Source organism: Phyllobates terribilis, unplaced genomic scaffold (genome assembly GCF_046119375.1).
Source record: "Phyllobates terribilis strain yellow unplaced genomic scaffold, ASM4611937v1 Scaffold_3__8_contigs__length_932513732, whole genome shotgun sequence".
Taxonomy (NCBI): Eukaryota; Metazoa; Chordata; class Amphibia; order Anura; family Dendrobatidae; genus Phyllobates; species Phyllobates terribilis.
Window position 1 is genome coordinate 766,976,476 of NW_027362763.1, and position 17,457 is coordinate 766,993,932.

Sequence of the window (17,457 nt, forward strand, 5' to 3'; positions counted from 1 at the left end):
AGAATAACCTTATCTAAAGGAAAGGATGCAGGAAACGCCACAAAAGCTCTATCTCGCTCCTGTACTACAGATTTGCATTCTGTCGCCGGCATTTGAAGTGTGTGCATAGTCATGGCTACAAGCACAATGTGTAATACTTTATTTTTTCCCCCTCTTTAGATATTAATGATTGTATTGACCAGTGTCAAAATGGAGGAACGTGCAGGGTACGTCTCTTTTACTCTATTAATTGCATTATGACACACCTTGCGATACATGCACTACTTGTTGTTGTTCTGTTTTTTTTCCTTTAAGACTTTGTTCATATCTGCTTTATTTATTTCCATTGTTCGGCTCTGTTAAAGAAGCAGAAAAATTAAACAAAAATGACTTAATCTGTTAGGTGATTGACACTTGTTGAGCCTGTTGGACCCCGTTGTCTATAATTACATCCATCAAGTTTGTCATAGTTTGTCAGTAATTATACCTCTCAAAATAACACAGCAGGCAACATTTTATATTTTTTATCCAGTATTTTTTGCTGGATCTATAGTAACAGCCCTTAACAAAGCCTCCGCCACAGATGTAAAGGGAATCTGTCGTGTTGAAAATGGTATCTGATCTGCAGGGAGGAGGAGCTGATCTGACTAATTATGCATTTTTATGGGAAAAGGTTCAGTAAAACTTGCTTTTTATTCATTGAAATCCCTGGTGTTTGTATGCCTGGGAGTCCAGTGGGCGGTCCTATTCGGTGAGCATACAGAGATGGCTGTCAGTTACTAGTAGGACCACCCACTGGACACCTACAGACACACTGGGGATTTTAATGAATAAAATAAGTTTTATGCTGAATCTTTTCCAAAAACAAACCCCCATATATCATTTTCTTCAGCTTCTCCTTGTCTATAGCATGCTGTGACATGTTCCCTTTAAATACAGCCTAATGAGTTAATGAATATCCCATTAAGTTTTGTAATATTCAAACTTTGCTTTAAAAAGTAGCTAAATAAAGCAAAAAATATAAATAAATTTAAAACATTGTATTAAAAAATAGTGCTCTAACCATGGTGGGTAAAACAGCCTAAAAGCACAACGCCTGCTCTATCCCTGGAGGCCTTCTGTGCTGTAAATTATAAAGCTTCCGCACTTTGGTACGTGGTGATTTATGTATATATTGGTCATTCTGTGGCTGTCTTTCTTCACATACACAATAATTTTTGTGCTTTGCAAAACGGACAAATGCTCATTTTAAGTAGAAGGAAAATCTGTGCACGTATGGCTGGAGTAATGGCCCATTGTGCATATACGCCCATGTTTGTTTTTTTTATGGTGGGATGCTGAAGAGAAGCCGAATGTACTACATTCATTTGAGGATTTTTTTTTTTTTTTTTTTGTCTGGATTTTTTTTTCTAACAAGTTGGATCTGAGTAAACAGCGTTCCTTTTGTTTCAATTGCAGGACTTGGTTAATGGATTTCGCTGTATCTGTCCACCCGGCTATGCAGGGGAGCGCTGTGAGAAAGACATCAATGAATGTGCCAGCAACCCCTGCCTGAATGGGGGTCACTGCCAGGATGAAATCAATGGCTTTCAATGTCTGTGTCCTGCTGGTTTCTCTGGAAACCTCTGTCAGGTGAGCGCTGGTGAAATGCAAACCTTAAGGAATGGTTGTAGGCCAATAATTTTTTTTTTTTTTCCTCCTCCTTCTAATGATTTGTACACTAAATACCTTATGTTCAGCCAGGCTTGCTATATAGTCATACTCCTTACAGCTGTCTGCCAATAAAGTGCGGGGTGGGGGGTGGAATGAGTAAGAGAAATCGGATCCATTCAGTTAAACAGATCGCAAATGTTTTGCGTGTTAGACGTTTTGTTGCCTGCTCCCTGCTGGCCTTCGGTGACTGTTTTATATCCTGGATCTGTCGGCTCAGATCTAGGGAAAGCGAGGGCTGTACGTTCTGCTTTACGTAAAATTAATGGCGGCAGAGAGATGAAAAGGTCAGATTCCAGAGTGTCTGCTCGCTTTAGCATTGAATAGGGTAATAATAAAACCTTTGTTTTTGCTTCTGCTTCCCATTTACAGTTGGACATAGATTACTGTGAGCCCAACCCATGCCAGAACGGAGCCAAGTGCTTTAATCTGGCCACTGATTACTTCTGTAACTGCTCCGAGGACTACGAGGGAAAGAACTGCTCACAGCTAAAAGATCACTGTCGCACTACTCCTTGTGAAGGTATGCTTGCCTGCCCGTCGTTGTGCCTGCCCGTCGTTGTCACATCATGGGCTCCCACCAACCGCTCCATCACTTATGTGTGCAACAACCGCGAAAATGGTCACGACCCTCACAGCAAGAGGATAAAATCCAGCTGTGTCTAGGGGGTTAAATCCTTAGTCTTGCTCCATGGGTCAATTAAGTGGTTTGACCTATTGGATTTTGGAATTTAAAAAAAAAATAAAAAATTCTAAATGGTTTATATTTATTTAAAAAAAAAAAAAAAAATGTAAAAACTTGTTACAGAAGACTTTTTTATCTTGTAAAACTTAATACTAAGCCTCTGGACTCTGAAGGCGGTATTGTAATATCTACATCAGATTTATCATATTTGGATTCAATCCTGTGAAAATTGGGCAAAAAATGCGGCCATAGTAGAATTGGAGAAGACTATTACATATGAGGAATGTTGCAGTTTCTTAATCGTTGGCAAGAAATGCAAAGCTGCTTTAGTAATTTCCACCTGAAAAGCTTAAAATAAATCTGTTTTTTCTTCCGATGTTGCAGTAATTGACAGCTGCACGGTTGCAGTGGCTTCCAACAGCTCGCCGGAAGGAGTGAGGTATATCTCTTCTAATGTGTGTGGACCACATGGGAAATGCAAAAGCCAGGCTGGTGGCAAATTCACCTGCGAATGCAACAAGGGCTTCACCGGCACATATTGCCATGAAAGTAAGTGCACCTTTTGTGTATATAAAGCTTTATTGAGATGTCTGTTACTGCCATGGATAATATGATATATTACAATATATATTTTTTTCATTGCAGATATCAATGACTGTGAAAGCAACCCTTGTAAAAACAGTGCAACCTGCATTGATGGTGTGAACTCCTACCAGTGCATATGTAGCGAAGGCTGGGAAGGAACGTACTGTGAAATAAGTGAGTGGCCGTAAGAATTTATGACCTGATTTGCAGTAATTCTGAACTTGATGCTGCCAAGGAAGATCTCTTATTGTCCTCAAGAAAGCCGTGATACTGTAGATGGTTATGTTAAGGGGTAAACTCCAGTGTTGGACGTATAGGTCAGTCGCGAGGGTTTTTTGAGGGATTATAGGTGTTTATTTCTATGGAAATCTTTATTTATATTCAAGGGGTTGTGGTGAAAGTCTGCAGTTACTCTATATGACTGCAAACTACTAACTTCTTACAGAGTGTGCCCTGCACGCTGTCAGGATTCTCCCGTATTGCCAGCGAGGGCGTGACCGCAATTAAGTGATTTGCATACATGTGGTCACTTGCCGACTAGACGTTTCTTCGCCTCGTTCAGTACAAGTGCATTGTGCAAGGTCGAATACGTCCAGTCGGAACGTGGCTGGAAGTCTGCAAATCGCATAATTGCGGTCTTGTGACCGCCCGCTCTCATCAGCAGTACCAGGGAATCCTGACAGCTTGCGGTGGGCACGCTGTAAGGATTCAGTAGTCTGCAGTCACACATTAACTGCAGCCTTTCACCACCAGCCGGACAACCACTTTAATGTGGCATCTTTTTAGAGATTGGTGAGGTTTGATTCTCTGACCCAGATCACTGCTGTACCTGACGATCCTTGCGTCCTATACGTTTGTTTTTAACCATATGCTATATCTGTTGCTCTTGTTTTTAGACATAAATAACTGCAGTAAAAATTCTTGCCACAATGGAGGTACTTGTCGAGACTTGGTTAATGATTTCTACTGTGAATGTAAGAATGGGTGGAAAGGAAAGACGTGCCACTCCCGTAAGTGTGTTTCTAATTGAGGATAAATGTTGATCTTTTTGAGTGCTGAATCTATAACCATGCTTTATTAATTTCTACTGCAGAAGACAGCCAATGTGACGAGTCCACCTGCAATAATGGTGGGACGTGCTATGACGAGGGCGATACATTTAAATGCATGTGTTCACCTGGATGGGAGGGAACCACTTGTAACATTGGTAAGTTCACCAGAGGGATGAATCCTGTACTAGAACTGGAGCACTTCTTAGAAAGGGACAATATTGATCAAAATAGTAAATTGGTTGGCAAAAAATAACATTTAGGGACGCCCAATGTAGGTTCTGGCCTGATAATCGCCAAAGTGTTGCAGGTGCATCCAAAGAAGTTCTGAAAAACCACTGCTTGTTCTATAAGATCTCTAAGGGTCTTTTTTATTTATTTTTTATTCTGTAACCTTGAATTTCTTGGGTCAACAAAAAAAAAATTTCAAGGGCAAAATGATCATTTGGTACCTGCTGAGTTCCCTGTCGCTCCAGGGTTTCCATTACCAGACTCCCCACTGGTCTCTGTTGACCTTTCTGCCATGCTCACATGCCGTCTATCCATACAATCACTGCAGCCGATCACTGGCCTAAGGAAGGTCTTGTTCACTCCACCTTAGCATCACCATTTGGGGCAGTGACCGACGTAGGGAAGTAAATGGAGGCAATCAGAGATAACTGGCGTATCTGCTCTGGAGTAACAGGAGAATCCTCATGGAAGTAATGGTGTACTTTATGGCATTCACTGCCTTTGGTCAAATTTTGGTTGATCCCATCAATCCCATTTAATAACCAAAAGGAAATTGGGAGTACTGGCCGCCTGGCACAGGAATAGCTGCCACTAAACCATTAGTAAATCTCAGATGCTCACACTGCGACTTGCGATCTCCCAGGCTTAGGTTTTGCAGGAGCTGAGCAGATGGAAGGCATTTGTTGCTTGCAATGCGCAGGGAAACATCCTGTTTGCTCTTCAGACCTCTGCTCCATGGTCGGCTTCATGCTTACTTTGCACTGTTTTCCTCATAGCTAGAAACAGCAGCTGTTTGCCAAATCCTTGCTTCAACGGTGGAACTTGTGTAGTCCGCGGGGACTCCTTCACTTGTGTTTGCAAAGAAGGCTGGGAAGGTCCGACGTGCTCTCAAAGTAAGTTAAAGTGCTAGTGCTGTCCTGGATGGGGGGAGGGGGTATCCATGCGGAGACCTTTTCGGCTCATCCTGTCACCCCGTGTACCCTAAATTGAAACCAGAAGAGAGACTCATTTGATGTGGACTTCAGCATCACCTGGGCATGAGAAAGTTGTGCTGGAGATAACCAGAGACAGATGTTGCCCAGTGTTTTCCTACACGACTTGTCTGCTTCCCCTCGCTCGCTTTTATCCTGTGCCTTTTCGCCTAGAAGGGTCTCTTCCTGTGTTTGCATGATTTTATTATAATGCATAAAATTACCCCATGATTGATTTTGTTTAGAGTGATTCACGGTTTGTGGGCTGTGTTTAATTTCTACTTTTTTGGTTTGTTTTTTAGATACTAATGACTGCAACCCACATCCATGGTAAGCACAACTGCAAACCAATATGTATTACTGCTAAACATACGCCAGATTATGGAAAATCAATCCCTGTAGGGGAAATGCCTAATATGCACTGTCTAAAGGAAATTTTTTAAATGTGCTGACCACCCACAGTATGTAGGTGGGATGGGCTGCCGGCCTGCTGATCTTCTGAACTATGACACCTATGAGGGCAGGCAACATATTTTGCAAAAGGGAGTTCATGTCCTAAATTGCATCCTTGCCCCCTCTGTACAAAGATTCTTACTACTACATTGGGAATATAAAGGCCGAACAATACCAGAATCGTCGCGCCTTCCCGCCTGGTCGCCTGCATCTTTACAAAGAAGTATATGATAGTGATTGTGTAAAGGGAACAAGCTTGTGTCGTAAAGAGAATTTTTATGAACCTGTAAAGTCTTTAGATACACAAAAGGCTGAAGTGTTGCTCTATGTTCGGCTAAAACTTGGGAATTTCTATAAATTCTCCTCTGCCCGTGATGCAAATAAACTTTGATGCTGTATTGTAGCGGAGAATTAACGTCTGTGTTGTGTTCTTTTAGCTACAACAGTGGGACTTGTGTGGACGGAGACAACTGGTACCGGTGTGAATGCGCTCCTGGATTTGCTGGTCCCGACTGTAGAATTAGTAAGTATTATGCTTGGGTTTCTTTTTTTTTTTCTGGGTGACTGTTTTCAAGGTAAAACCCGACATTTATGATATGTAATGGGCATGTTTGACATTGGGAGTTGTTACGGGGGCACGCGGCTCTGGGTGCCTCCACCCTCACTGATATCGCTTATTTCTCAGTGAAAACTTTACTTATGCTTAAAGGGATGTTTTACTACTGTGACATTTATGACCTGTCCCAGGGATAGGTCATTAATCTCAAATTGGTGGGGATTCGACACCCTGCGCCACCGCTGAACAGCTGCTCTCAGCACTGGCGGCTGGATGTAAGCAGTAGCGGAGCTGAACAACACAGCTCCATCAGGGAGCACTCCGTGTGTGAGACCATGGGCTGAATGGGGAGGTGGCGGGATGTGGATCACTCACCTGGATGAGTTGTGCGCGGGCCAACTCCGATATGCGCATAAAACCAAATAATGTAGGGCCGCTGCGCTCACACCTGTTGGCCCCCAAACATCACTACCTTTTCCTCTCCATTTCTTCAAGAATTAGAGCTCAGTTTATACTTCAATCGATAGGAGCGGATTTGTATTACTTGTCAACAGCCACTAAACTGTTAACGGAGCTGTGCTGTTCAGCCCCACATCTGCTGAGCACAGCTGATCAGTGGGGGTGTCTGGTATCTTGCACCACTGATTTGATATTGATGCGCTATCCTGAAGAAAAGCCATCTATATCATAGTGATGAATTATCTCTTTTTAAAGGGGTTTGACCAGACCTGCAAAAATGTCTCTTGATAGTAAATCCTCTGCCACTATGGCACTTTTTGCCAGTTTCACGTGTGGGATACATAAATAAACCTGTATCACGTGACCACTGCAGCCGATCAATGGCTGCAGCAGTGGATGGCACTTGACCACTGCTGTTCAGTAAACGGACCAGAGTGGTGGGCATTTATCAGGTAAAACACTTGATATTTTAAGCTATTTCCTACCTTTTTAGACCAGCTTTTGCTGATCCCAGAAGTTCTACACTATTTTACTGTACATGACCCTACATAGCGGAAAGTGCTGCTTGTTTTGTTCAACACTCATTCTGGTCCCCAAAAAATGAAAAACAGCCACCATGGATCTGGTTAACTTCATTCAGATCAATATATCAGAATATGCCCTGCACTACCCTCCCAATCCGGTACTGGTCAGGCTGTAATAAGTTTTATGTCCATCAACGCGTTTCACACCTCCCTTTTTTTTTATGTTTGGAAAAGGAAGAGTTAAGTTGCGGTGTAACGCCCCGTAATTCTGCCTGGGGATGGCACAGAATGTAATTTCCATCCAGCCTGACGTTCTCCAACCTTGATTTTTTTTAAATGGCATTCTGTCACAAATGTTTTCCCTGTAGATTTCACACCAGATTCCTTGTAGAAAGCCATAGCCGTGATAATACAGCTGGGAACCTTTCACACACCCATTTATGAATAGGCTTGCTCAGATTTGGGTGGCAGCCAAGCGGGGTCTAGTTGGCGTATGGATAAGGACATCCCTCCCTCGCTGCCTGCTTGTTAGAAGCTCCGGCCAGCGTGCTGAGTGCAGGTCTTTGCAGGCAGGGAAGATCTTTTGTGTTTATGCATCAGAGGAAGAGATTGGACTTCTAAGGGAAAGATGATGATGATGATGGGGAGGAGGTAGACGGCTCGTCCAACGTCTTTGTAAGTGAACTGGCTCCACATTTTATTACAGTGGAAAATAATAAGTCAACCTTTTGGCTTGGGGAAAATTACTGCATTTTCTATATGAAAAGCTGCACGTAATGATGTGTAGACTTAATTTCTGGTGAACTTTTTATTCCAGTATCGGCCCTGTTTTGTCACGTTATCACCTATTCCCAGGATAGGCGCTAACTTGTTGATCCAACCACTGGGTGGGATCCGCACCGATCGCCAGGATGGGGCACTTTATCTGCATTACTGCTCTAATCATTTTATAACTACCGGGCGTAGCGCTTGGCTTTTTCTGGCAGCCCAAAAAGAGAATGAATGGAGTGGTGGTCGGGCATGTGCACTGCCACTCCATCCTAACCAGGATCAATGTGTCCCCTTGTGCTGGTCAGAGCCCCAGCAATCTAGAAGTTATCTCCCATGGTTAGATGACTTCTTTTCACCGGACAATCCCTTAAAGAATTCTATTAATTAGTTAAAGGAGTTGTGTGAGTATATAGAAAAAAGATCTTTCCCAGAAACAGTGCCACCCTGGTCTATAGGCCGTGTCTGGTACTGCAGTCCATTCCTATTTAAGTTGTGCTGTTTCTGGGAAAATTATTCTATATTTTTATTTTTCTGATCCTGGACAAACTTTGTTATATCCGTTGCTGAAAATCCCTTAACCGCTCTTGGAGACCCCAAGGTCCTAACCTGTGCCTCATTATGCAGTGATACTTTGCATATTTTTATCTGTTACCATTTCGCAGCCATCATCATCGCTATTACAGTCTCTTTACTATAATCAACTTAATAATTAATCTGTGTAATTCCTGGAAGTTTTGGCCAGAACATTTACCTTTGCCCTTAAACTCTTAACTACATCTTGAATTTCATCATGTTTTTTCTTCCTTTAGCAGCCAGCGCTCTTAGTGTTTGTATATGTTGTTCTGCTTTATTGCTGTTACAAAGGTTACGTGATGTAATTAGCAGTAAAACGGCTAAGTAACTCGCGGAAGACATGTTAATTATGTTGCACAATGAGCTTCAGTGAGTTGAGGTCTCAAATTTTTATTTTTTTTATTCTCTTTCTAGATATCAACGAGTGTCAGTCGTCTCCTTGTGCCTTTGGCGCTACATGCATAGATGAGATCAACAGCTATCGATGTATCTGCCCACCCGGCCGCAGCGGTCCAAAGTGTCAAGAAGGTACAAGCCATGTCCTGATCTCTTGTATATTGTACTAAGAAGGCATCTAGAGGACTGTTCACATAAGGCTTATGGAATCTGCCTAATGCTGGCCATGGCGTCCCATAGATCGATTCACTTGTGTTTGTACAACTTTGGCCTGACCCAGTTTCTTCTGACTTAGTCCAGGATCTGTATTAACTCGTCATTCGCACCTGGACTCTTCATATGTAGTTAATATTACAACTGCGTAGTCATCAGAACCAGTCAATCATATTTTCTAAAGTGGCGGATGCATTACCGCCTGAACAAAAAAAAAATTAAAATTGCCAGAGGCACTAAAGTGTTGTGACTGCTCCTGCATAGTCTTACTTAGCCAGTCGGATGGGCAGCAGGGTGGCTCAGTGGTTAGCACTGCATCCTTGCAGTACTTGGGTCCTGGGGTCAAATCCCATCAAGGACAATATCTGCAAGGAATTTGTATGTTCTCCCCATGTTTGCGTGGGTTTCCTCCCACACTCCAAAGACAGATGGGGAATCTAGATTGAGCCCCAATGGGGACAGTGCCGATAATGTCTGTAAAGCGCTATGGAATTAATGGCGCTGTGTAAGTGAATAAAATAAATAAATTGATACACAAGATGGGCTTTTTATAGCCATTTGCATTGTGGGTGGTAGAAATCTGTACTCACTCACTTGTTTGCATTTGTCCTGTTCGTGATATTCCTTTAAATTACCTACAATGGAAGCTATAACTGTAGCCTAGGGCACAGTCAGACGGCCCTATAGCACGGACGACTATCGCTTCGCAATGCTCGGACTGGCCAGCGGTTCCCCCGATCCGAGCGTGACAGTGTGTTTTTCTATGCATCTGTCACGCTCGGGGTCAGGAGAGCCGCCGGCCAGTCCGAGCATTGCCACATGATCGTCGTCCGTGTTATATGGCCGTCTGACTGCGCCTTACTAGAGAGGATGGCCAACCATTTATTCTAAGCCAGACCCTCTTATTTATGCAGTTACAGGTCGGCCGTGTATAATCGATGAACATGTTATGCCAGACGGTGCCAAATGGAACGAAGACTGTAACACGTGCCAATGTCTGAATGGAAGGGTTTCCTGCTCTAAGGTAAGAGGAGCGGTGACCGGCTGCTTACACCTCCCAGGGACGCCAGAGAGCTGTTCACACAGACTAATATCACAGCGTGTTCTGCATTAATAATAATAAAATAAAGTCTTTGAACAAAGCATCAACGTCTTGTCTTCACCATGTAACTATACACCCACGATCATCGGGCCGCACAGTTCATGCTGTACGGCCGGCCGGCTTTTTTTTGAAGATATGCTGTGCTTCATTTTCATGCACTTGTTTTTTTATCCTTGGAGATGATGCGTTATGTCTGAGCTCAGATGTTTCCTCGCTTGACAGAACCTAAACCTAAGAGCTATGCTCTGTGTGTATACACCGTATTATACAGCAGCACGATACATCACACACGTATTGTAATAGCGCAAAATCATTATATATTCTACGCTTTACAGACGTTTGCTGGATCATGCTGCTGTATAATATGGTCAGAATTGGATTGTCCTGATTATCAGATGTTCTAGATTGTTGGACCTTCCAAAAACTCATATACAGAAAGAGCCTTCAAGGGAATTTGTAGTAAGTTTGACCCCTAACCTGATTATGTATGCACATGTAGCACAGGGAGAGATTAACTCCTTGGTTCCTTTTATCATTTCAACCCATTGCCCGAATCTGGAGAAATCCCTGATTTTAGCAGCAAGAAGATTGGGTTAGGTGCATTCTCTCAACCCACTGCACTTAACACCTCATTTGTTTACCAATGAAAACCTGGATATCTCAAGATTCAGGCAATAAATTGACATTATAAAGGTACCCATGAGTTCATCTGTCACTGGGCCACATACTCGTCTAAACTATTTAGGGGGTCAAACTTGCTAACAGATTCCCTTCCAAGTATTTTGTTTCAAGCCTTATGCAATCCCCCATTTATATTGCAGTACTGTATTAAGGGAATTTTAATCTACATATATGTAACCTATCATGTTTATATTTATTGTATATGATGTGTTTTGTTTTTTTTTTCTTCTTGCTATATGTTAACATTTGATTTAATTTGTAGGTGTGGTGTGGCCCTCAGCGCTGTGATTTGCACAGTAAAGGTCATAGTGAGTGTCCCGCCGGCCAATCTTGTGTCCCCATCAAAGACGACCACTGCTTTGTCCCGCCCTGTACTGGAGCCGGGGAATGTTGGCCCTCCGGTCAGCCACCGGTTAAGACCAAATGTAACACCAATGCCAGTTACCAGGACAATAACTGCGTCAACATTACATTCACCTTCAACAAAGAGCTGATGTCCCCGGTGAGTGAGGCCGTCCTATATACTTGGATTCCCTTTTGATAAAAAATCTCATATAATGGTACTTTCCAGATGGTTAAAGGGGTATTGCCATCTCCAAGGTAGCAGCAGCCTCATGTGCAGGGCATTGCAGGTAGCTTAGGTATCCATGGTTACGACCACTGGTAACTATCTAACTGTCATAACCATGGATACCGAAGCTACTGCAATGCCCTGCACATGAGGAAAGAGACATCGCAAATCAGAAAAACTATACTACATTTCTAACAGGTGGTATTTGCTAATATTCTTATTACACCTGCTACATACTGGGATAGGAGATGGGAATACCCCATTAAGGAAAAGTCCACTGTCTGTATCTGATCACATTACTATACAGTTGATCGCTGTCAGTAATCGTGTGATGTAATGTTTAGCTTTTACGTTTTGGTTATTGGACTTCCATGACACAAATGTCACTAACCTGCTGTGTTTGTATTATCAGGGCCTCACTACAGAAAGCATTTGCAATGAACTGAGGAATCTTAACATCCTGAAGAATGCTTCAGCGAAATATTCAATCTACGTTACCTGCGAGCCATCTCCTTTGGCAAACAATGAGATCCACGTTGCTATAGTAAGTAAGATATATGGTGTTTTACACAAGCCAGTGCGTGTGATATTACCCAAACACACACACACCTGTCATTTTTGCATAGATGACTTTCTACATAATATAGGGAAAATAAATCAAAGCTCATTTTCTGACTGCATTTTGTGTTTTCTTCCAGTCTGCTGATGAAACCAGAAATGGAAGAAACACCATTCAGAGTATCACGGAAAAGATCATTGACCTCGTAAGCAAAAGAGACGGAAACAACACATTTATTGCATCGGTGGCAGAAGTCCGAGTGCAAACACATACCAAAAACAGAACAGGTGAGAATATACTCATTAAAGTCCATGATTTACAGCTGTGTATCTAAGCGGTTTTGGGACATCCATATCCTTAATCAGGTGGTTTGAAGAAAAGCCAAGCTGCTATAGCTGCATTTTTGGCCTACACATAAATCTGAGTCATTATCCGAAGTGTCCCATTTGGCAGACTACAAAGTCAAATAACGAGAGGCAAAAGTTAGTTAGGCATCAGTGACTCCCATAAATTGTGGTAATACCATGATTTTACTGCAATTTGTAGATGTCAGTTTTTCCCTAATGAGGGAAAAAAAATTGCAAGGTCCCATGGCTGATGTTTTGAAATTGAAGTTGACCATGAGTTAGTGATGCCTCGATCTTGCCAGGAATCACAGTACTCAACTGCCATAGAGCCGGGCCTGCGTATAGCGTCACCTTACTAATCTGATTTCTATTGAAAATGGACATCATTGTAGCTTGGCACAATAGGCAAATTTTTGTTATAATAGATATATTTGCCCCATATATACTGATCGATACTCCTGCCTTCATTGACTCGTATGTCGTAGTGTTGAAACCTTCTGTGTAATAGTTATTATCAGTATGGACTTTTAGGGTATGTACATATGGGTCATACATGCAGTAGGTTTCCTGGTAGAAAAGCCCCTATGCATTGCTGCAGCAGAATTGTGAAATCTTATCCACATGCTGCTTGGTAAATCCACAAAGGAAATTATAATGTAACATGCAAAAAAATTCGGCAGCGTTTCTGCATTGAACACTGCAGTGGTGTGCGGTTTTTTTTTCTTTGTTTTTTTTCTCCCCTGATGTGAATTTTGCTCCCGATTTTCCACAGCAGAAACATTAACCAAAAATATGTCTGCAACGAGAACGTTATATAATTGGTCAGGTATAAGTGCTATAAGGGTGCACATAACCACAAATTTACTGGTCGTGTCCTATTGGAAGGTGTATTTTAAAGCAAATCTGTCAGCACAAAACAACTGTTCAAACCAGGCACAGATGCTCAGTACTCCTCCTTATTTCCTTGTTTTCCATCTATCTACACCCCCCTCTTCCTTGATTGACAGCTCTGACTTTACAGGAGAAGGAGAAGTCCAGAAATAGTTGGAAAACAAGTAGGTGGGAAGATGCACTGACCTTTTGGGCTATGCTAATGGTGCACTGAGCGCCTGTGCTTGGTTTGAATGGTCATTTTGTGCTGACAGAATCCCTTTTAAAGGGACTCTGTCGGCACAGACTGTTCAAACCAAGTCCAGGCGCTTGGTGCATCATGGTGGAGGCCAATCATTTAAATATACCTTCCCACCTGCTTGGTTTCCATCTACAGTTGTGCAGATTGCACATTTTCTGTTAGTACAATAAAGCTCATTTCAAGGCAGAAACATTACTGTGTCCAACAGTTATTACATATATCAAACTGAAATAGCTGTTGCAAAAGCACCAATTTTTAGAAAATATTAAGCTTAAGATTAATATGCGTGCCCAAACTTTTTCATATAACTGTATCTCCGCCCTTCTTTGGTCCTATGAAGCTAGAGCTGTCAATCAGAGGGTTTGGAGCTTAAGGGAAAACAGGCAGGTGGGAAGGTGTACATGAAGCTCCGAGCACCTGTAATTGGTTTGAACAGTCCTTCTGTGCTGACGGAGTCCCTTTTTTAATTTCTAGAAAACCATATGTGTATATAATATATATATATATATATATATATATATATATATATATATATATATATATATATATATATATATATATATATATATATATATATATATATATATATATATATATATATATATATATATATATATATATATATATATATATATATTTATTTACACATCTCCTTTTTGTGTGTCTTGCAACAATATACTGACCCGTCTTCATCCTCCCGCCAGACTTCCTCGTGCCTTTGCTGAGCTCCATTCTCACGGTGGCCTGGATTTGCTGTCTGATCACTGCCTTTTACTGGTGTATCTGGAAACGTAGGAAGCCGAGCAGCCAGAGTCACACGGCCACCGACGACAACACCACCAACAACGTCCGAGAGCAGCTGAACCAGATTAAAAACCCCATCGAAAAGCACGCCTCTATCAGCGTTCCGATCAAAGACTATGAAAACAAAAAAATCAACGCTAAAATAAGGACACACAACTCTGAAGTAGAGGAAGACGACATGGATAAACACCAGCAGAAGAGCCGATATGTGAAACAGCCAGCGTACACGTTGGTAGATCGAGATGAAAAGCCGCCTAATGGCACTCCCACAAAACAGCCAAACTGGACAAATAAACAGGACAACAGAGACTTAGAAACAGCACAAAGCCTAAATCGGATGGAGTACATTGTATAGCGGACAGAGGCGCTGCCATGCAGAGCTGGTGTCTGCTGTTAAGGGCTCGGGAGTCTCTAGTTCTTAAACTGTTGTGTAATATTTGAGTCTAAGGCTATTATTTACTTAGAGTCCCTATGTTAATTTAAGTTTTGACAAGCTGGCTTACACTGGCAAAGATAGTTGCTGTGGTTGGCTGGAATACCAAGTGCTGCATTTCACATCTATGCAAAACTAGTGAAAAGTGCCCTAATGTAAATTCAGCCCAAGCTGAAACATCCCAGAAGATCGTGCATTGCCTTTGCAGTTAGCTAGTTGGTTTTTTTTGTTTTTTTTCTGTTTTATTTTTTAACACGCCACATTTTTGACTGGTGTCCACAATAATACAGTCTTTAGATTTAATACCTTTTTTTATTTATATTTATTATATATCCTTTTTTTTTAATTTTGTATATTGGTTTTTATAGTAATGTACTAGTTCTGTATTTGAAAGTGCCTTTGTAGCTCAGAACCACAGCAACTATCGAAATTTAAGTTTATTATTTATTTTTTTTAATTGTATTTTGTGTCGGGAATCTGGGAGGTCGGCGGGCGAGACTGTCAGCTGTTGCTGGTAAAATGAAGAATTGTCACGTAGAAGTTTTTTGTATAGACCTGTAAATATTTTTTTTTCATTTTTTTTTTTTTTTTATTAATCGCTGTGTATATTTGATTTATTAACTTAATAATCAAGAGCCTTAAATATCATTCCCTTTTTTTTTTTTATTTATATGTACTTTAGAGTTGAACGTTTTTGATAGCTTTGTAAGCTTGTTGCTTTTTTTTTTTTTTTTTTTTTTTTTTTTTATCCCCTCCCCAAAAATGTATTTCTTGTTACATGTTAACTATATGCCAAAATTTAAGGTGTTCTAAAAATAGTTTTATTTTTTATGAATAGGATGGGCGCACATGCCTCAATGCTGTTTTTTTTTATTTTTCTTTTTTCCTTTTGTACATTTTGTCAGATGTTAAATTCCTTTATAAAGCATCACATAAAAGAAACGTTTTTGTAAGTTGAGAATGAAACCGTTTTCAGAGGTAGAGTTTAGGGAGAAAAAAAAAAAAAACTTTTGCTGCTTTTGGCTTTGATATTAAAAATAAAAAAAATAAATAAATAAAAAAATCAAGGAAAAAAGTGTGACTGGCAGATATTCTGCTACCAGGCAGTCTGAGGAACCATTTAGAGCTATTCATGTACAAGGAATGTCAGCGTTCATGTTTAAAAAAAAAAAATAAAAAAATAAAAAAAAGAGAGAAAAAAAATACAAAAAGAATTGAAATCAAATTGTGTGAAGTTTTGAAGCTCCACAATCTTGTATTTTGTAAATTTTTGATTTTCTTCCGTTTTCCTTCCACCTTGAAATTGTAACTAAAGAACCACTTGTAGATATTTTTTTATTTTATTTTTTGTAATCTGCTGATACTCCGGAGTATTCTATTAAGCTAGATTTTGAATACTTGAACAGTAGAAAACCAGTGATCACTGTTGCTTTTCCACATAACATATTGCCTTCCATTCCAATAAGGCACATGGGTGTCCTTTTTTTTAGTTTAAAGAGAACCCCCTTGATGTAATGACACACTGGGCACGCTGGACATGGTGGTTGCTACTCATGTCACACATGAAAAGGCCAAAACTTGACCCTGATGTCTAATATCCATTTGTTCTTTGTCAAATGCCTATTTTGTTATTTTTCAATTTCCATGCAAAAATAATCCCTGATTTGACAGATTAAATCTGTATTTTGCCATTACCCACTCCACAAAAAAAAAAATCTAAAATCTTATGCCATTTTGTTGCCACAAATCACAAAAAGTTGCCTGTGTGTCCGGACCAAAAAAACATTCCATACGTGGACCCCTGTGTTACTAATGGGACGTGTAACTCATTTACTACCCCTCCCATGGCTACAAACTTTGTATTCATCTACATAAAAGGTTAAACTCTGTAACCTGATCATTGGCTGCAGAGATCCAGAAGATTCCCTGTATTGTGATATTAGTGTTATATAAACCCTGCCTCTTTGATGTGTTGTTCAAGGCTACAAATTTTGGAAAGTAATATTTATTAAATTTTTTTTTGTATGAAAACCTTTGATATTGGAATTCCTGTTTGTTCAGCACACGGCTTGTTATCACCTGTAAGTTTTATATTCCAGTTATGTATTAAATGCACCAGCACCTACCACCTGCACACCACCGTGCCATCCATTGTGTGAGGAGCTACATGGATATTAACTACCAATTATACCTCCAGATTATAATTTAGGCCTCTTGAATTCTGGTCGGCTCTTTCTTGTTTTGTCTACCAGTTTATTTTATGTTTTTTGTCCACAAATCTGCTGTCTTTTCTGGTCGGGGACAAGGGAGTCTCTAGACTAAGGAGTACATATTCTTTGTAGTGATGAGCGCAAGTGCTCATTACTCAAGTTTGTCTAAGGTGTTCGGGTATGCACAGAGTATCGCGGGTGCTCTAGTGACATGTTCGTGTCCCCACGGCCACATGTTTCACGGCTGTTGGACACAACACATGCGGGAATTGCCTGACAAATGCAGGCAATCCCTGCAAAACATGCATCCAAAGGGACCGAACATGTCACTTGAGCACCCGCGATACTCTGTGCATACCTGAACACCCTAGACAAACTCGAGTAACGTGCACTAATTCTTTACCAATAATGAACACTGATGACACCGAAGAGCATGTAAATAGTGGCAGTAGACCAGTATGAG

General features: G+C 41.0%; 1 protein-coding gene across 1 annotated transcript in view; it reads left to right on the forward strand.

The window, feature by feature from the left end:
* Positions 1–16,815, forward strand: part of JAG1 (jagged canonical Notch ligand 1) — a 45,153-nt gene extending 28,338 nt beyond the window's left edge. The window contains exons 11-26 of the mRNA XM_073672221.1: positions 160–206; positions 1,438–1,611; positions 2,062–2,212; positions 2,759–2,923; positions 3,020–3,133; positions 3,856–3,969; positions 4,053–4,166; positions 5,016–5,132; positions 5,513–5,540; positions 6,101–6,186; positions 8,961–9,074; positions 10,070–10,179; positions 11,201–11,440; positions 11,922–12,053; positions 12,208–12,355; positions 14,252–16,815. Of these exons, the coding sequence (XP_073528322.1) occupies positions 160–206; positions 1,438–1,611; positions 2,062–2,212; positions 2,759–2,923; positions 3,020–3,133; positions 3,856–3,969; positions 4,053–4,166; positions 5,016–5,132; positions 5,513–5,540; positions 6,101–6,186; positions 8,961–9,074; positions 10,070–10,179; positions 11,201–11,440; positions 11,922–12,053; positions 12,208–12,355; positions 14,252–14,706 (2,309 nt within the window). The 3' untranslated portion in view covers positions 14,707–16,815. The remainder of the gene's footprint in view (positions 1–159; positions 207–1,437; positions 1,612–2,061; positions 2,213–2,758; positions 2,924–3,019; positions 3,134–3,855; positions 3,970–4,052; positions 4,167–5,015; positions 5,133–5,512; positions 5,541–6,100; positions 6,187–8,960; positions 9,075–10,069; positions 10,180–11,200; positions 11,441–11,921; positions 12,054–12,207; positions 12,356–14,251) is intronic.
* The last annotated feature ends 642 nt before the right edge of the window (positions 16,816–17,457 follow it).